Source organism: Penicillium mononematosum (genome assembly GCF_028829835.1).
Source record: "Penicillium mononematosum strain IBT 11891 chromosome Unknown utg000005l:1.0-9366267.0:1.0-9372171.0, whole genome shotgun sequence".
In the NCBI taxonomy this organism is placed as follows: Eukaryota; Fungi; Ascomycota; class Eurotiomycetes; order Eurotiales; family Aspergillaceae; genus Penicillium; species Penicillium mononematosum.
Window position 1 is genome coordinate 6107851 of NW_026643275.1, and position 19746 is coordinate 6127596.

At 48.3% G+C, this 19746-nt stretch overlaps 7 protein-coding genes across 7 annotated transcripts; 4 read left to right on the forward strand and 3 right to left on the reverse strand.

Moving 5' to 3' along the window:
- Positions 1 to 454: 454 nt before the first annotated feature.
- Positions 455 to 1414, reverse strand: N7519_010500 (uncharacterized protein; the record flags this gene model as incomplete). Its single annotated transcript, XM_057297273.1, has 1 exon — positions 455 to 1414. One exon carries the CDS (start codon positions 1412 to 1414, stop codon positions 455 to 457), a length of 960 nt encoding a protein of 319 aa, XP_057145155.1.
- A 994-nt stretch (positions 1415 to 2408) lies between these two features.
- On the forward strand, positions 2409 to 3808 carry N7519_010501 (pyridoxal kinase; the record flags this gene model as incomplete). Its single annotated transcript, XM_057297274.1, has 6 exons — positions 2409 to 2456; positions 2506 to 2516; positions 2597 to 2676; positions 2730 to 2942; positions 3001 to 3118; positions 3172 to 3808. 6 exons carry the CDS (start codon positions 2409 to 2411, stop codon positions 3806 to 3808), a joined length of 1107 nt encoding a protein of 368 aa, XP_057145156.1.
- A 1407-nt stretch (positions 3809 to 5215) lies between these two features.
- Positions 5216 to 6511, forward strand: N7519_010502 (phosphotransferase family protein; the record flags this gene model as incomplete). The annotated part of the gene is made up of 3 exons (XM_057297275.1): positions 5216 to 5305; positions 5383 to 5678; positions 5752 to 6511. 3 exons carry the CDS (start codon positions 5216 to 5218, stop codon positions 6509 to 6511), a joined length of 1146 nt encoding a protein of 381 aa, XP_057145157.1.
- Positions 6512 to 9168: 2657 nt separating this feature from the next.
- Positions 9169 to 10724, forward strand: N7519_010503 (uncharacterized protein; the record flags this gene model as incomplete). The annotated part of the gene is made up of 3 exons (XM_057297276.1): positions 9169 to 10301; positions 10351 to 10548; positions 10607 to 10724. The coding sequence occupies 3 exons, from the start codon at positions 9169 to 9171 to the stop codon at positions 10722 to 10724; spliced, it is 1449 nt and encodes a 482-aa protein (XP_057145158.1).
- Positions 10725 to 12366: 1642 nt separating this feature from the next.
- Positions 12367 to 13531, forward strand: N7519_010504 (uncharacterized protein; the record flags this gene model as incomplete). The annotated part of the gene is made up of 2 exons (XM_057297277.1): positions 12367 to 12414; positions 12824 to 13531. 2 exons carry the CDS (start codon positions 12367 to 12369, stop codon positions 13529 to 13531), a joined length of 756 nt encoding a protein of 251 aa, XP_057145159.1.
- A 1543-nt stretch (positions 13532 to 15074) lies between these two features.
- Positions 15075 to 16235, reverse strand: N7519_010505 (putative C2H2 transcription factor; the record flags this gene model as incomplete). The annotated part of the gene is made up of 1 exon (XM_057297278.1): positions 15075 to 16235. The coding sequence occupies one exon, from the start codon at positions 16233 to 16235 to the stop codon at positions 15075 to 15077; it is 1161 nt and encodes a 386-aa protein (XP_057145160.1).
- A 1944-nt stretch (positions 16236 to 18179) lies between these two features.
- On the reverse strand, positions 18180 to 19246 carry N7519_010506 (putative L-cystine transporter; the record flags this gene model as incomplete). Its single annotated transcript, XM_057297279.1, has 4 exons — positions 18180 to 18533; positions 18613 to 19051; positions 19122 to 19139; positions 19206 to 19246. The coding sequence occupies 4 exons, from the start codon at positions 19244 to 19246 to the stop codon at positions 18180 to 18182; spliced, it is 852 nt and encodes a 283-aa protein (XP_057145161.1).
- Between the last annotated feature and the right edge of the window lie 500 nt (positions 19247 to 19746).

A 19746-nucleotide genomic window follows, 5' to 3' on the forward strand; every position in this document is an offset into this window, starting at 1 on the left:
GTTATTTTGTTGCTATCTTTGCTAGATTTGACGAACTCTGGGCACTTAAACCATTTCAGATGCGATTTATCTGTCTTGTTTTATTGCCTTTATACGTGGTTGTGGATATGCTTGTGAATACTCATGTACTGTCTGGCGTCTGAGGAATACATTATTGACTCGGTCATTTTGGCATTAGCGAATTCTCGGAAATTTAACAAAGACAATATAAACGAATCGAGTCAAAACCGATTAGATACGAAAGTAAATAAGGAAATAATACGGTGAATAACTGCTACAAAGCAAAATATGGACAATATCACTAGAAATTACATACAGATCAGACAATCAAACCAGAAAGCCAAAAACACGCTCGCTGACATCAACCATGGCCATACCCACCCGGGCAGACGGACCCAAAATGATAAACAAGAAAAGAGAGTGTATGAACAAAAGCAGAACAGAAACATTCAGATCAAAACAGACCTGTCAGCATGGGACCAAGAACCAAGGCCATGACAGTCGCGAATCCAAGATGAGGCAAGGGAACAGCAAGACCCGCACCAGCCCTAACATCCACCGAGCCAACAGTGATATTGGTCGCCGCAAAGCCATCGCCACATTGCGCATTAACGATCTTCGCAGAGGGGAGATAAGTCGTATCAAGAGGCTGGCCATCCCGTCTCGCCCATCCGGAGTAGAGATCCATCGTCTCCTTCAGACACTTATTACAAGTCGGCACACTCCCAACAGTGAGCGGTGTACCCAGCGGCATGAGGTAGATGCCGTAATCATCGGGAGCAGTTGAATTGGACACCGCGTCGACGAAGCAGTATTTCTGCGTCGACGGGCTCGCGAGACAAGTGGCGCGGTACATTGGTTCGTAAGCGACGAGATCCCGATACGTGCCCTTGACGACGGAGTTACCGTTTTCATAGTCGTCGCCGCAGTTGCCCGGGTCCAGTAGGTCCGCTGCGAGACCGGTCATGATGGATGCGCACCTGGAGACATCTGCGGAGCAGGACTTATCCAGGATGCGGGAGGTGGCGGGGGCAGAAGAGAGGGTGTGGAAGAAGGCGTTTGAGTTCTCGATTAGGAGGGAGATGGCGTTGCAGTTGGAGATTGTTGTGTTGGCGCGCCATTTCGCGAAGAAATCGATGCAGGTGCTGGCGTTGGCGAAGTTGTAGGACAGTGTGTCGAAGGGCTTGGGCATTCCTGTTGAGGTGGAATCTGTTGCTGTGACGATTGTTCGTCGGCGGACTGTAGTTGTTTCCTCTGTGGATGCTGATCGACGATCTGTGGTCTCTCCACTTGCGTGCCAGGCCGATCGTGGCACGGTCAGTGTTGTGGGTTCCACTGATTGGGCCCATGCGGGTGATTGACAGAGAATAGAAATTAGGATTAGGAGGTTGTAGATATGGTAAAGACGGGACATTTTGGCGTCGTCGACTTGAGGTCGAGGCGAGGACATAAACAGTGAAGTATGGATTATCGGAGCAAGGACAGTCTTTGTATGTTTAACGAGTGACAGCTGGGGCGTAGTTGGGAGACAAAGAAGTGTGTTATTTCAACATTGCGTGACGAATTAGGGAATGAATGACGATAATCGCTTCATTTGAAGGAGTGACTGAGGGAAATGCCCTGGAAGAAGATGAAGATGAAGTTGAGAAGCAAAGTAAGCCCCATTAACCCTGGAAGTTGCAGAAAAGCCTAAAATGGGACTTTTTCTAGTTCCCAAGGCCGAGAACCTGCCAATGCGCTAGAGAACTCCGAAGCAACACTAGCACGGACTAGACCGTTCGGTGGGACTTTTTCAGGGGGGGCTTTCTATCACAGCTATAACAGATGAGATAGTATATAGAGCAGATCTATTAGTCGAACCAGTCAGATTACTCGGAAAAGACATACATAGATGTATGGAGTACTCCGTAGTTAGTTCCTTGTATCTCCAGATGTTTCCCTTGTGCTTTTGCTTTTTCCCCACCGGTTCCCGACTGGACTACCATTCGGAGGGTGATTCTGAAACTGAGACATGGAGTAGTATGAAGTATGAAGTACAACCTTGGAAGAAGCAAAAGTAAAATTTAATAAGGGTCAATATTGGAAGATCTTGTAACACGAGGTAGGGTTTGATATTATAGGGTTCATAATATAAAAAGGCTTGGGTCGAGTTATTCAATATTGACAGACTTTAACTTAATTGTTCCTATAGTCCCAAGGTTCTACATATTACTATATAGTACATAGCAAGATATTAGAATACAATTGAAGTATTCCGTATTCTTTTTATTCTTTCTCGATAACGAATTCGGTTCTCGGAGCCAATTAGGTAAGAGGAATTTCGGCAAATCATCCCCCCGGACCCCCACACAGAGTCATAACATACTTGATAGACACTCTCTGTCAATCCAACTTAACTTGAACTGATCATGGATTCATTAGTACCGGAGACCCGTGTTCTGGCTGTTGCTAGCCATGTAAGTGAAACTGCCCACTCCTTTAGATCATAAACTAACACTCCACCAGGTAGTCTATGGGTATGTGTCGAGTCTGATAACGCAGTTTATCATATCTAGAACACGTCATTGGAGTCAATCAACTAATACCTCTTCTCCAGCCATGTCGGAAATACAATGGCCACCTTTGTCATGCAATCCCTGGGCTGTGAAGTCGCGGCCTTAAACACCGTCCACTTCAGTACGTTGCAACCCGGCCTGACCAATCCAACCCTGACTCACATGCAATTGCAGGTAACCACACAGGCTATCGCCAATTCAAGGGGACTCGTGCCACCGCCCAGGAAATTTCAGACCTCTACCAGGGCCTGTGCCAGAGTAACCTCACAGACTTCGACGTCATGCTATCGGGCTACGCCCCGAGTGCAGCAGCCGTGGAAACTGTAGGCACCATCGGCATAGATCTACAAGAGAAAGCAGAGAAGAAGCCCGGGTCTTTTTTCTGGGGTAGGTAACACTCGCTCTTCCCCCACAAATACAGACGCTGATATAAATATAATGTCAGTCCTGGACCCAGTCATGGGCGACCAAGGCCGACTATATGTCAACGACGACGTAGTCCCCGCATACAAGAAAATCATCCCCTTTGCGGATCTGATTTTGCCTAACCAGTTCGAAGCCGAGTAAGCCATCCCAACTGCATGTCCCCAGGCACGACCACTAATATATAATATAGAACCCTCTCCGGCATCAAAATAACCTCACTAGCCACCCTCGCCTCAGCAATAACAGCCATCCACAGAATCTACTCCGTGCCACACGTGATAATCACCTCAGTGCAACTCTTCAAGCTCTCCCAATCAGGCTCAACCCCGTCCCCACCAGAGAACTTCCTAACAGTAATTGGCTCAACCACCCGCTCCGACGGGTCACCGCGACTATTCCGCGTCGACGTACCAGCGCTGGACTGTTTCTTCAGCGGGACGGGCGATATGTTCGCGGCGCTGACCGTCGCGCGCTTAAGCGAAGCCGTCTCCGCAGTGGATGGTCTGCGCGCGACCAAGTCGTGGGTTTCGCCCGATGATGTTGCGGCTACGGATCTGCCGCTGGCTAGATCGACTGTCAAGGTTCTGTCCAGTATGCATAGTGTTCTCGAGCGGACGCTTAAGAGTCGTGATGCGGAGTTGGCGGTTGCTGTGCCTGCGCGGGAGGGGGAGGCCTCGGCGGAGGAGTTGGAGAAGAGGGATTATTTGCGTAGGACTAAGGCTGCTGAGGTTAGGCTTGTGAGGAATACGCGGGTTTTGCGGGATCCGGAGATTCTGTTTGAGGTGCAGGATTGGAAGAAGGAGGATCTTCCTCAGGACCTGCGGTAGTCTTGGTTGGGTGTATAGCTAGAGTTTCATATCTTTTGCATGAGGCATGGTTGGATGATAGAAGGATTTCGGGAGGGCATTAGACGAAGCCGGGTCGGTGGCCATTTCTATATCAAAAGCCGGTTCGGCCTGTACATAGATTTGAACTTTGAATCAAGCATGAAATCTTTGTATCTTCTGTTCATTCAGTCAAGGTCTCGAATGCATGTACTCGTAACTAGGTTCTTTTTAAACCCAGAACCCATCTAATTTTCGTTTGTCATCCTCCCAAATTCGTACCGAGTGTGACCTTTAAATGCCAGTGCTACCAAATCCACCGGCACCGCGGACACTCTCCTCCAGCTCCTCGACGACGCTGACTTCCGGGGTGTAGATCTAAATCAGGTCAGACATACTCACGCGACATACAATATCATTCAAAGTTAGAACTTACCCGCTCCAGAACCAGCTGGGCAACACGATCACCCGCCTTAACCGGGAAGTCGACGTCAGAGTGGTTGAATAGAAGCACCTTGACCTCACCGCGGTAATCAGCATCAATGACGCCAGCACCGGTGTCAATGAAGTGCTTAGCAGCAAGACCGCTACGGGGAGCAATGCGGCCGTCTGTATTCCTTATTAGTATCCCTTTGACTCTTAACCCAGCCCAGCCTCAACAAGCAGAGAGCTTCGGTAAATTCTTCGGGTTCAATTCCCGTCACAGGTATGGTCACGTACAAGTTCCTTCAGGCACAGCAATAGCAATGCCAGTGTCAACGGCGCCCTTGCCCTTAGCGGGAATAACGGTCTCCTTCGCAGCGTAGATATCGTACCCAGCAGCAAAAGCCGAGCCGCGCGTCGGAGCCTGAGCTGACTCAACGAGCTTCTTAACAAGCAGCGGGGGCAGCGGCTGCTGGATCGATGTGACGGCGGCGGTAGTCATTGTGTCAGGCTTTGATCGTTTCGGCAGCGGGGAGGCAGGCAGGGAAGGCGGGTTGTGGGCGGGGAGGGATTTCTCTTGGGGTGGCGGGGTGGTCTCTTTGGTCATGGTAAACACGAGACGGTTGAAGGATCGAAGATCGAAGATCGAGGATCGAGTGGATAGAGCAGTAAAAAAATAATAAGGTCCCACAGTGAATTGGGTCAATTGACAAAACCCCTAGCTTCACAAAAATTGCGGTGAGCTCCACGCTCGACGCCTTCCTGCGCGTTTCACCGCTGGGACGCGCCGGGTGTTTGCTTTGTTTGTTTCCTCCCCGCTCTCGAGCGGTGACGCCGAGGAGCTGCTGGGGCCGAGGTCCCCCGGTCACGCCGAGGAGGTGCTGGGGCATTTATTTGCTCCCCTGTACGTATTATTTTATAACCGTCGGTCACTTTGCAAAATACATACGCTCCTTGCACAAACTTCTCCTCATTTATATCCACATCATGGCGGGTGAAGTGCGCCAGCCTATAGATATTTCCTCGTTGGAGAAATACATTGACCAGAATGTGCCGGAGGTTAAGACTCCACTTGATGTGAAGCAGGCGAGTCTGGCCCGTCAATTAACAAGTTGGCAATATCAAACAGACCAACTAATATCCTGTCACTGTAGTTCGGCTTCGGTCAATCAAACCCTACCTATCTTCTTACTGCCGCTGATGGCAAGAAAGTCGTTCTGCGCAAGAAGCCTCCTGGCAAGCTGCTCTCGAAGACAGCTCATAAGGTCGAGCGCGAGTATAAGATTATCCGGGCATTGTGGGATACCGACGTACCTGTCCCCAAGGCGTACTGCCTATGCGAAGATGACAGCGTGATTGGAACCGCATTCTACATCATGGAGTTCCTGGACGGGCGGCATTTCACCGACCCAGCGATGCCAGGAGTGAGCGGGGAGGAGAGGAAAGCACTGTACGTCACCGAATGAGGCTCCAACGCAGACACCAACCGCCCCAGCCAGTGCCTCCTACTGACAAGCACACAGCTGGAAGAATGCAGTACAAACGCTCGCGAAGTTCCACAGCGTCGACCGCAAAAGCGTCGGACTCGAAGCCTTCGGCAAACCGACAGGCTTCTTCGACCGCCAAATCGCGACCTTCAAGACAATCTCCAAAGCACAAGCGGCCGTCGTCGACGCCGACACCAACGAACCCGTCGGAGAACTCCCGCACTTCGACGACATGGTGAACTTCTTCTCGCAAAAGAGCACGCAACCACTGGACCGGGGCACCCTCGTGCACGGCGACTACAAAATCGACAACATGATCTTCCACAAGACGGAGCCGCGCGTGATTGGAATCCTCGATTGGGAAATGGCGACCGTAGGACACCCCCTCTCGGACTTCTGCAACCTCACTAGTCCGTACATAATGGACGGTGGAGACAGCCAGCTGTCGCAGTTCGCGCCGGGGGTTGTTCCAGGGCTGCCGCGGCGCGAGGAATGCATTGGCTGGTACGCTGAGACATCTGGATACGAAACGAGCTCCGACGTGGCGTGGGGCGATGCGTTCTTTGCGTTCCGGGGCTCCGTGATTATGCAGGGCATTGCGGCCCGGTTCGCTGGGAGACAAGCTAGTAGTGCGAGGGCCAGTGAGTATGCCAAGCGGGCGAAACCGTTTGCTGAGGAGGCTTGGGGGAGGGTTAGGGCTGTTAAGAGGGCTTCTGAGGGGGAAGCTGTAGTCTATTACACTATGTACAGAGTAGAGAGTCGAGTATCGTTTACACTTGGCTTTTGGAACTGTTGATAGTGGATGGGGGTTTCAGGTTTGACCTTGTATATACTCAGAATCGAGGCCTGGACTTCACTTCATTCTAGCGCCGTCTAGATGTAGATAGGTGCATGTACAATGTAGCTTGACATGGCGCGATCTAAATCTAAATCGGACTCTTCAGGTTAGTATGTAAGGCTAGTCCAGAACCAACTCTCCACTTTGAAACAAAACCCCACTCGAGGATTACAACCTTGGAACATATGGACATGGAGGTCACAAGCCTAGAACAGCTAGATTAAAGTACTTTTGGCGCCTGACGTACGGTGTAAGCACTTATCCCGATGGGGACAAACATTTGAGACTGTATCGTATAATATCCTGCGAGCATATCACGTTTATGTACGCCATTTCACCCGATCACTACCGAGGGAAGTATGGATATATAAACCCTCCAAGGTTGGAAGATGCAATGTGTTAAAAATAAATAGTTAAAAAGAATACAGATTACACCAAGTATATATATACATGTATATATATGTATACAATATATACGAAATATATATGTACAGTAGAAGATATGCCAGATTTAAGTGTAGAAGAAGAAAAAAAAGAACAAGGCGCGGAAAGGTGGAAAGGTGGAATACCGCATTGTGTAATGTCCGTTGAGCCGTCTGCAGGCAAGTGCAGTATGAAGTCGGGCGGTTATGATTGGACGCAAAAGAGGGGAAGAAGGGTGAGGCTTTTTCTGCCCTGCGGCTCTACGCGTAAGTGAGGCTGAGGGGGGGTGAAGAATCCACTTGTTTTTTGGCCTTCTAATCTATAATATATATCAGGTTTTTGGATATCATTAAATATTGAGATAGATGGTTTCAAATTAACTAAATTGTCGATTATCCACTATTCACTAGTGTGAGGGGAGGGGATGCGGCTGGTGGAATAATAAGGGGTTTCGGATTGTGGCCGACTGGGTTGGACAGCACATCTATGCAGGGTAGTATAGCGTAGTATTATGGTTATTATAGTAGGGGGTATTATGATACAATGTACGGAGTATCATGTAGGTCTAATCGAACTATATAGTCATTGACGTCTTTTTAACGAGGCTCTGAAACGTGGGCCGGACGATCTTCTTACCGCAGACAGCGCGTTAACAACCAAACCGGGAAAGCCTGAAGATCCCTTTTCGGGTTGACGGAGGCTGACGAGGCTTGAATATGCCAGCGCAGACTTGAGTCTGACGTTGCAAAGGCAAAATAAAAAGGACCAAAAGGCGGGACAAAAAAAAAAAGGAAATGGGAGAAAAGCGAACAGACCGTGTGGGCCCTTCTTCGTGCAGTTTCCCTAGCCGGGTATAACAGACTGGGGGAGTGGAGATAGAAGAGAGGGGAACTTCTCTGAGAGACTTGCCCCGGTTGTTGTCTCCGAGTTTAATGGTGGAGCCTGAAGAGCAAGAGAGTAGCGGTGGAGACTTTTCCTTTTTTTCTTTTTCACTCCCTGGTTTTTTTTTTCTTGGCTTATGTGCGACCAGGTTCAAATGCTCCGAGTCGAGTAAGGTAAGTCAGGGGATGGTCAGCAGAGAAGGATGAAGTTGAAAAGTGAGGGTATAGCATTGTAGGTATACTCGAAGTGAAAAAAACAAACAATATAACTAAAATAACCCAAAAAGCAAAAAAAAAAACCTTAGAATACAAATTAAATTACAGAAATCGGGAAATATAAAACCCGAATAATAATAGCAACCCGTTATAAACCAGTCATGGTAAAATATTCCTGGTAATCTATTATGTGGAGCCCGAGATTGAGAGCCCTGGAGAGCCGCATGTCTTTCGTCTCTTCCCCCCTCGAATATTCCTTGAAACGTTGATTCTCCTTTCTCTGTTTCTCTCTTCTTTTTTCCCTTGATGTCTTGCATCTGATACTGGCATTATACTGATAGATATTGCTGGGCCAAACCTGCACGTGTAGAACGTGGTATTATCTGACCCTTTAGACCTCTCTCTTTTTTTTTTACCCCCGGACTTCTTTCTCCCTTAGGCTTTTCCTTTCTTTTCTTCCACAAGATTTACTGTACAGTTTCCTACCTGCACGCTTCCTTCCGGGTGATATCATTCATCTGCAGATGGCGCAGTGACAATCGGAGCTTTTGAGCCTCATCCCGGGACCCATTCACTACCCGTCCACCTTTCCGCTTGGGTAAGTCACTTTCTGCAGACCTCGAAACTGAGGTAGTCTAGAGCTTGGGGGCTCTTTTTCTTTTTTTCCTATTTTTCTTTTGTGATTTTATTGCTTTATTGCTCTATGGCTTTATTGCTTTTCTTACTTGATTGTTTTCTTGTTTTTCTACTTGGGTTGGTTTCAATCCTCAGACCTGTTTGGTTTTGGTTTTATTCTCTCCGGGTCATCCTGACCTGACAACCCCTCATCTCCCCATCTCGACACTTTGCAGGACTACGGGCACTCGCATTGTGTCAGAACCACTTGCTTGTCTACTTTTCTATTCTATCCACTTAGATCGTGCCTTTTCATTCATCTGATCATCGAAGTCACAATTACAATAACCCCTCTCTAACCATATCTTACAGGCTACTTATCCATCAGTTCTGATGTGTGATTGTCAATTCAATCTGCCAGACCAACAAGTATAAGGCGAGGTGCCCGATGCACCTGCTACTTTCTTCATGATATCTGCCATGTATGATTCGGATGATGCTTTTAACCGATCGCCTCCTCTGGAGGCGATGAAACCCAATTATGGAGAGAACGAAACACCACCACCATTTGCTCGCTCAAGCGAAAAAGATGCCGATGCAGTGGGTTCCCGTAAGCCCAACCAGCTGAAACCTCAGAACTCAACCCGTGAGGGCGACCGAGTGCTGATGGAGTTTCTAGCTCCGTACCACCCTGAGATAGCCGCATCGGCAAGGACTTCGCCATTGGAACCATTTCCTGGGAATCTAAAAAAGCATATGCAACCGCCTGACTTTGATCCAAGAGATCCAAAGAGGTCAAATCCTTTCAAGGATGATCCTGCACCAAAGGCATCACTGGAACTCAAGGCACCCTCAGGCTCGGCCTCATGTAATGAGGCTGAGAAGAAAACACCACAGATGAAACCGGCCCTAGTCCCATTACAGCCTAAGCCAGATATTGAGATCAAAGAAGAGTTCCCTCCAAGAGAGCGACTCCCCTCATTAAGTGACTCGACCCGACGACTCTCTCAAGTGTTGCCCCAACTCAAAACCTCACCGAAAAGAGAGCCCCCAATTCCCCTCCCATCAATCCAACCATCCTCTGGATCAAGTGTCCCAAAATCCCCCGACAGCAGCAATAAACAAACGCTGCCGTCTATCCATAAAGCTCTCAGCGCATTGTCAGACTTCGGTGCACCACCAGCCAGCACAATGTCATCACCCTTCCCCTTCTCCTCGTGTCCCGGATCAACTACATCAGGGAATGATTCCCCATTCGACCGCGCTTTTCCGGGAAAATTTTCTATCCCTCCAAGTCCTTTTTCTCACTTTTCGCCAGTGAGCGTGAAGGAATCATCTACCAACCCTTCTCCAGCCTCGCACTCGTCCTTCTGGCGTGGACCACCCCAGTCTGAGGTGATGCCTGTCCAGACCCCATATGTGGCTTCCCCTATGGCTGCCAAAAGCCCAGCGAACAGTTATCCTACGCCCACGGAACAGGTTGGTGCTGGTATCGTTGATCGGCATTCGCTCGCTGCGTCCACTCCCCAGACCAACGGGGGCCCAGTGGGCAGTTACAAGTGTACACATCCTGGGTGTACTGCCGCGCCCTTCCAGACTCAGTATCTCCTCAAGTAAGACCAAAGACGACTCAAATGAAGAATCCACCTAACCAAATAGCAGCTCTCACGCAAACGTGCACTCCCAAGACCGCCCACATTTCTGCCCGGTAGAGGGCTGTCCACGCGCACTAGGCGGGAAAGGTTTCAAGCGCAAGAATGAAATGATGCGCCATGGCCTCGTGCACAACTCCCCAGGCTACGTCTGTCCCTTCTGTCCAGACCAGCAACACAAATACCCGCGACCCGACAATCTTCAACGGTTCGTGCTACGTCCGAGCCTCACTTAATCTGACATCAGCTGAACTCACAACTCACAGACATGTCCGTGTACATCACGTCGACAAAAACAAAGACGATCCCATTCTCCGACAGGTCCTCGCGCAAAGGCCGCTTGGTAGCGCCCGCGGGAGAAAACGAAGGATGAACAATACATGAACCTTTAGCCTCTCGCTTTGTTTTCGATTCTATTTCTGCTTACATCTTACATCTCCAACCCGTTTATTTCTTGCCCATGTTCTTGCTATCCCTCCCGTTCCGACCGGCGTGTACCCTCTTCAACCCCCACTCTCTTCCACACTCAACCCTGTGTCCCCCGGGTGTTCCAGATTAGCGCCTCAGTACGACATGCTAATCCCTCTTCGAGGCAACTTCGCAACTTTACGCGTGACGAATTTCTCAGCCGTGATACCTTCTGTTTTTTATTTTGTTACCTTTGGGTACTATTGTTTTGGTGCTTCTGCAATGATACCACCTGTCCATTGTTAGAAATTCATGATGTTACATGAGCCATTCGTTTAATTGGAGCGTTGTGAGTCTTTAATTTTTACTATTTCATCTTATTTCTTCACCTTGTCTGATTGATTCGAGTGGGGTATGGAACCTCATCTATTGGAATTCCTCCACTTTGGAACATATCGAAAATTACATTCAGATGGAAGTCTTTCCCACCTGATGCACCATAGCTGGAAGTTGGTCTCGCCAGCTTCACTTTAAATGCGCATATGGTCCAATCCGATTTAAGACTTCCTTTCCCGGTGTTCAACCTCTCGGGGCCCTTCCATCAAACTGGTGGGAATTCAAATTATCTCCGGATTTCAGACTATAACTGGTTTCCTCATTCCACGCACTTTCCCATCAGTTCCATGGCCTCACCATGTCGATTAAAGTTTCCCAGCCGCCAAGTTGTGCATTCCTATTAGCGTCTGCCGCGATGATCCACGCCTAGGACCTTTCTTCCGTCTACCACTTGCGCTACAATCGAATCAGCCTTCTACCGCTGTACTAGGTACATATTCACTACATCTACATCAGATTAGGGTTTGGTGGCTTGCTACCCGCAATGAGCTCGCGGAATATCCGCGTAGGAAGAATAATTTGCATCGATCCTAGTTCTACAAGTAGGACGGTGAACATTAGCGACTGCAATATTTTGTAAAAGAAGCATCCAATAATTAAGTCTGAAATATGCCCACACTGCTTTCAGATTCCCGGAAAGGAAGTGATAATCATCAAAACAAGTATGGGAGCCCAATTATCCCTACTATATTGAGTGCACACGCAGAGAAGCCTGAGCATGTTGGTCCTAGGATCCTCGCTGTGGGCAATCATAATTAAGTCTGCGATGCCTAGCAGCACTGCTCAAACGAGCCTAATTATGCGCCAATGGCTCACCAACCATTTGTATTGCTGGTATAGAAGTTGCGTGCCTGATTCTGTGGGGCTACCACGACGTTCCGGCCTGATATCTTCTCATGGAAATGTGTGTCCCAGCCATCTTAATCGGAATATTTCTGTGTCACCTATAATAATTTCAATATGGGCGCATACTGGACGATGTTAAGACATGTGGTTTACTTAAGACATTGTGCAGTGCGGTTCGTCAGCTCCGGACAGGGTAGTATGTCTTCGAGAAGAGGGAGCTTAACAGGCAGGATTAAGAGTTTTGAAGTTCTCATACCATTCGCCCGCCGATTTCTGCGTTTATCCTTTTTATTGGCTCTTTTCCGCTACATTCTGTTGGTATTTGTTTATTCGCGTATTTGCTCCAAGGTCACATATAGCTCGCCAATATGAGACTATGGCTATTCAGGAGCAAGACGAAACCCGGAGTTCCAGAACACATTCTGTAAGGTTTCAAGATATAAAATGGTACACTGAGCTAATAATGCCGAGGTACTCCAAACAAGGTGCAATTGGAATGAAGGTGCTATCTGACCCTTCGAACGCTGACTTAGAGTGAGTTTATCTTCTACTCTCAAGAGGGGGACAAAAGTGGACGCACCAAGAGCTCAAATAAGACACCCAAACTGATCTTCACTAAACTAGCATTGTTTTCGTCCATGGATTGACCGGCAATCGCGAGAGAACGTGGACTCACAAAAACGGAACCTTATGGCCCCGAGATCTTCTTTCGAAAGACTTGTCCAAGGCACGGATCATCACATTCGGCTACGATGTCGACATATTCAGTTTTACCTCGATAACCTTCTCAGACCGACTCTACGACTATAGCCAATCCCTAGCCTATGCAATAGTCAGCCAACGAATCGACTGCTCAAACAGACCGATCCTATTCATCGCGCACAGTCTCAGGCGGCTTGGTATGCCAACACGCCCTGGTCCTCAGCACCTCCATAGACGGACTATGGGAGATATCATCAAGCGCCATTGGGATAATCTTCATGGGCACGCCGCAATACGGGTCTTCGCTCGCTTCCTACCGAGAGAAACTCGCAAAAGGCATGAAAATAGTCCATACCGCGAACAAGGATATGGTCGGGGCTCTTCATCCGGATTCAAACAATGTGCAACTAGTTGGAAACGAGTTCCAGCCTATGCTCCGTCGCGGTGACCTCGCCCTTAAGGTCTTCTGTTTATATGAAGCGAAGAATATGAATGGTATAGTGGGCAAGATCGTTGAAGAGAACTCGGCTGTTCTGCGAGGCTATGAGAATTGTAGTATCGATGCTGATCATTACAACATGACGAAGTTTAGTGGTCATGCAGATGGTGGTTATGGGCTTGTTCGGTCGATCATTACGGGGTGGTTGTATGAGTCTCGGGATTGTGATGCTGCGAACAAGACTGCCATGTCCGCTTTCTCTCTCTGGAAATCCTGCTTGGTTGGGGTCTTGGACTCCGGGGAGTTTTTGCTTCAATGGGACTACAAATTCGCAAGCTTTTGCTTACACGCATGGCGAGAACTTTGCCTTCGACTGACGGGGTATCTGCACGAAATATGAACGTTCCTTGCATTCCTTGGTTTCGGTCGTGTTGTGTAAGCATTGTCTCTCAAAGTCAACAGCCATAGGCAGGGTTTACAACACAATACCTTTGTTCCTGATACGTTTCAAAAATAGAGTTGGGAATTAAGCTTCTAAGACAACCCTCAACCCTGGAACACGTGTGAACCTGAAACCTTGAAGTCTCGGAACCTTGGTTTCCCAAACCTTGGAAGTTTCAGGTATCTGATAGTCAGTGGTATTTCTTTTCTTTAGACTTGAACTGCAACACACCCCAGGAGTACTACCTATATCATTCATCTCCCTGATCTAATAGTGTAACAGCTCGTGCAGCTCCTGGTCCCCCAGGAAGCTTGCGGCTGATCAATGCATTGATTGGTGTATTATATTGGCTGACCCATCGTGTAGCCATTAGTGGGTTGACACTCGCCCGGGGCGTCGGTGTAACCTTGGAATACGCCGAGCTCGGGTTGGTTCCATGGCCCCGGAACGATGCTGATAACCTCCGCTGTATCATGTCCACATCCTCGGGGCGCAGTAGACTGTGATTGGGTTCCCTGCGGAGGCCCTGGTATGGTGGGGCCCACCTTACTCAAGTTGCATGGCTGGTGTCGCTACCGATCCGAGGAAGATGTTTCGGGACTGGTGCTTCATTAAGCAGAATACTATCATATCAGATGGTAGTCGATGAACACGAACGCGGAGGCGGTTTCGATAGGGCTCCCAATCTGCAAAGCGGATCTCGTCACATACTTTTGGTCTTGACATAGAAAGGCGATGATTTGGATCATTGCTCTAGATCCACCGACTTACAGACAGACGTGACGAACCTCGTTACCTGGGTATTCCGAATAGAAAAGGAAATCGGGCAATCGCTGCATTTATTTATATTTTTGACTCTGTACTTGCTCTTCGCTGCTGCACATAGCCTCAACTGAGTAGCAATGGGCTCGTATACGGATGGTCAGTTAGACACTGTACAATACTGTTTGTCTATAGAAGGCTATGAGTATCTTGCACTATTATTAGAATCTAGATATGGGGGAAATACGCGTTCCATCAGGTCTATTTCCGTGTAAACGTCTTTGGTACATGAGAAGATCACGGGTAGCTGATTACAGCCCTTTTCGCAATAGTTCCTATTATCAGAATGATGTTAGTCTGGCCTAGGGCTTTTCTATAGGGTTAAAATTAGAATCAAGCATTTTTGTTACTTCTTACGGCAGTAGACTATTCCCCGACGCTGAGTTTGATTCCAGACCTGCATCTCGACATCACTAAAGACCTAGCATTTCTCAGACTGGAAAACGATTTGTTTCTGTAAAGTCTCATGTGCTTAGATTTTGATAGCGAAATGTAATCGCTAAACAACAGAATCGCACATTCCTAAATTAGCAATACCTTTTTCCGCTTTGCCTACCAATGTTGTACATAAAATAACCAATCAAATCCACGAAGAACAACAAGCAGCTAACGACACCCGAGACAAAGGTAAACAAAAGTAAATATGAACCGAAGCACCATCATAGTCATCATAGTAATCTCACCGACTACTAAGCCCAGTCTCTCCCTTCCGGTGAATCCTCCTTACATGGTCTTTCATATTGTCGACACGACTGAAGACCTTTGCGCAGCCCTCCCACTCACAAAGAACACCAGGATTATGCTTCGCCTCATGACGAGCACGGTCCTTCTTGCTACTAAAGCCATTCTTCGCAGACTGGGGACATCCCTCGTAGCGACAGAAGAGGTACTTGCGGTGGCGGTTGAAGTGCTTCCTCAGATCACATCCTCGATTGAAGAGAGCCCGTGAGGAACACCCTGGGTAAGCGCAACGCCAGGTACCGTCGCCCGTTGGGATCCCGTAGTTGCTTAGGTCGCCTGAGTTGGAGCCAGATCCTGAGCCCGAGGCCGAGCCTTGTGCGGCTGGTGGAGAATCTGGATCAGAGAGTGAGTGTGGTGGCGATGAGGAGACTGAGGTGGTCGTAGCGGTGGATTGGTAGAGATGGGCTGTTGGCGCTGGGACAGATCGGGGAACTGAGATTGATTGGGGGACTGAAAAGAAGGCTTCTGGGATTGGATCAGAGGAATGGGATGGGCAAGAAAGCCACTGCTCGTTTGCAGTGTCGAGTTGGTTGTTGAATGTCGGGTAGGTCTCTGGTTGCACTTCCGCCGATGGGGGAAAGCGCATAGAGCCCATGTTTGGGAAGGGCTGCGACTGGTAAAAGTCTATGGCTGGTTCGCTCTCAAGGCACCATTGGTCAATTTGTTGGGGGGTATAGCCCGACGTGCCAGGGCCATTCATAGCGAGTTGTAGAGATTCCCGGGGATAGTAACCTTGAAAGAACGGCGTTGTGGTGCGTCCGATGGGGGTCTCAGAGGTGGGTATATGAGGAGAATTTAGGAGAATGTCTGCGTTAGACGCAGTGGACCACGCGTATTGAGAGCCAATTGTATCAGTGTCTATCGATTCCCTTCTCCCGGTGGAACACTGCCCCGGGGTTAGGAAGGACCGACGGTTTAGTTGTGCGTTCATCGAGTTCATGTTCATCTGCTGAAGGGCGGATATGTGAGAGTTGGATGGAAGATCGGTAGGGATATCGTACAGGCCTCCAATATATTGGGGCTCTGAGGACCTTGAGTAACCAGCACTATCGGGCACAGTGCTGTACATACTCTTAGGCTTCTGGCGACTAGGGTACATGACGACGTTGGCGATGCTGGAGTGTAGATGATATTGTGGAATGGTAGTTCTGAGGATGGAAAATAGGACTCCCAGTCGAAGTACCCAAAGCTGTCGTTTCAGAAAACAGCTCTTGCATATCAGTTGACGATTAGTGTAATTTCGTCCTTATAAAGGATGTATGAATAGGTGTCCATGCATTGAAGATTGTTGCCCGATAAGATCGAGAAGCCAAAGTATTATAGAGTTTTGGCAGATTTAGAGCTGAACTTGTCTTTGAGACTAAGACGTAACCGGCAGTCGATTATTTATGGCCATATCATGTCGAGGAGGCAGTGCTGTAATCTTGAATTTCTAGGCGTTCCGCAGAAGAAGTTGAAACGATGATCATACTGCCATGCTCGATATAGAAGATTGAATTGTTAATCACACCGGTCAGTTATAATTGGTAATGTCCAATGAGCAGTTGATGTCCCTCACTTGGCTCTGGTGGTTGACTCAAGTTGATTCAGAATGGATGGATTACCGGGGGCCGGGTCTACTGGCTTCCCCTTGAGAGATGATCTTCGGTCCAATCAGGGCTTGTAGAGGTGCTGGTCTCTCACGTGTATAATTATTGTTTTCCATCAGAGTAGGGCTGAAAGATGACGACGTGGGTCTGCGCATAGTACTTTCCCAGGTTGGCTAGACCAAGACCGGCAGATTATTGCCAGAGGTTAGGGTTTCATGCATTAAGTATGATAAGTATGATATTCGCAGGGCCTGCATTGTGTGTTCGTATTATTGGTCATTAGAAAGCCACGAGACGCCCAGGGCGCCGGGTCTGACCAGGAACGGTGTTGCTGTACTTGGTAAGATCCTTTTATGTCTTTTTGTACATGTTCGTGATAAACACGTGGAACTGGTCTGTCTATAGTCCTCACTATTATGGCCACATTACACAAGAGATACCCAATGTTATACATATAATCACCGATGCCATGTTAATAATTTCCGATTCCATCCATAATTTTAATTCCGGTTTCTTAAGGTTGAGTCAGATTGGAGGTAACGGTAAAGCCGGAGGTAGCAACTCTTGCGTGGCGGGGTATCTTACTAGTAGGGAGCTGGGATTGATGCCTGGCAGACATATTTCGCTCCAGGGCTATTGTGTATAGTTGATCATTACGGAAACCAGGTATTGCAGGGGGTAGAAAGTGAGCTCATATTGAGTCTGGGAATCTGGAATTCAGGTTCAGCTCCGGTAGTGCCATAGGCACTTAGTGACACCGACGGCTAGCACCGTTAGTGCATTGTGGATTGACCGTGTCCATTTTCATGATTGGCCAAATGATGAGAAGTTTGTGCTTATCCCATTATTCGACCACTCACAACGTTCAGTGGGGACCAAAATACGGGGGCCGTTCAAAACGAGGAGCGGTGTCCGCTACAATATGATCGGCGTGAGCCTCAGTGTGGCTTCGGGCTTATTATCCAGTCATTGTGTGAATAGTAACTATCGCATTTTGACAGATTCTCTGGGGGTGTTCTGGGCATAGCAAATGATGGCCTGAATACTTCTACAATGGCACGTACGTAGTAAGCTGGTTGTGAGATCGGATATCTTCGGTCTAAGGATAATATTCCATGGTAGTTAGTGTGTCTCATATCCGGAAACCAAAAAAAGAAAAAAAGCAAAAAGGAAAAAAGAGGAAAGCAGCATCGACTTCTTAATAGGACGGTCTATCATGTATCTAAATCGTGGCTTAAACCAAACCCCCAAATCGTCAGATCGCCAAGGTCTCCCAGGGCTAAGGTGTTGGGTGGTCAGAATTACCGCCCCCACAATGTCTCAAAGATCCAAGGTCAGACTGCACTGCTTCTACACAAAAATAGAGACATATCTCCAATGTCTCAAATTTGGCCCCAAGGTCACCAGGTTCGTCTCATGGATCTCTCTGTGTGTCTTGGATCATACCCGATCTCTCACAGCATCATCCTGTCCGACCAAGAGAGGCGATTGCTCGCCCGGACCAGGTGTTTCTTCTGGTCAGGGGTATCTCGGTATAGGACGTAGTGTTGAATGCAGAAGATTGCATCGAAGAAAATTGTAACGTTGCCCAGCAGTAGCTTGACCGGGTTGCCGGTGATACCGCTCCAGTCACTTTGAAGGCTGGAGTCAAGTACCAGTTGAAGCATTGAAAGGACCCCGCCAGCCAAGTCAAGAAGGATGGTTCCAATGCTCCATCCTACTGTAGATTGGCGCTTGTAGTTCAGCGCTACTTGAGGCATATACTTCACAATGGTGATGAGGAGTTTGATATACGAAAACGAGTAGATCTGGAGGAATTTAGCTTTGTCTTGTAGTTCCCATGTGATTTAGAATTCCACTGAAGAAGGGCAGCATGTTTTCACCTACCACATCAATCCACGCCCAAGTAGAAGGATCATACCCTCCGTCCGGACTTTGCGCCAACACGATCGCCGTAACCACTAGAGGAGCCAAGGCACATCCCCAAAAGAGCCCTGCCATTGTCCAGCTGATCCTTTGGAAACGGGGAACGTGGAACCCCCAGATGAAAGGCCAAAATTGTGTGTACATTACGATGCACAATGCCACCGCGTGGGCCGCAAATGCGAAATCGTTAAACCGGACGGTGGGTTCGATCGAGGCAGGATGGCGGGCCGCATACTGTGATCGAATGACGGGCGAGTAGAGGAAAACAGAGGTATATACCGCATAGCAGACAAAGCCCAGAGGGTTTATAGTTGATAAATCAATGGATAAGCCGACGGTCGAGTTGCGTTTCCAGTTGGTGATGGGCTGCGGATAAAAAGACCCCGACCAGCAGAGCATGCTGCGCTCGAGTTAGCCATCAATCCAAGTGTCATATGAGATATAACTTTGGGTTCATCACGTAAACTTACTATGACCATCCTAAAAAGCTAGAAATTGGTCAGTCATGTTCATAAAGCCCGGTGGGATTCGGGTGCGAATAGGAGTTCACAAACCGGGACAAAGCTTTGATGAATATCTCTAGTTGAGGACTCATGTTGGATTGAGGGCACTCATCCCAAAGTATCAGGCGGGGGAAGAAGAAAAAGTGTCCAGATGGGAAGTGACCAATTTGGGCTCCATTCGCTCGCAATCTTGTGATAAGATCAGCTGAGGATAAGACGGATAAGATAACGACCTCGGGAACAGGCTAGCTGACTTTGGAAGGCGGTCACAATAGCAATGCTGAGTCAGCGGCTGGTTGGCCCGGTAATGGGTTGTCGGAAAACAAATGACTGGGGGAATCGCTCAGCCTCTTGTTGTGATTCCTCTCTGCCCGAAGTGCCTGTGCGACGTGCATTTTTCTATTTCATACCAACAGCGTTGTCGGGCGCTTTTTCAATCCTATCCTAACCTCACATTCCGAATCTGTACGACTCTTTTTCCTCCCTCTCCTTGCGCTCCGCCTCGACGTCTAGTTTACGACTCTTTCGAACCCTACTTAGATCTTGTAACACGATCAATCGCCATAAACTGGCCAACATACAATCAATCGGG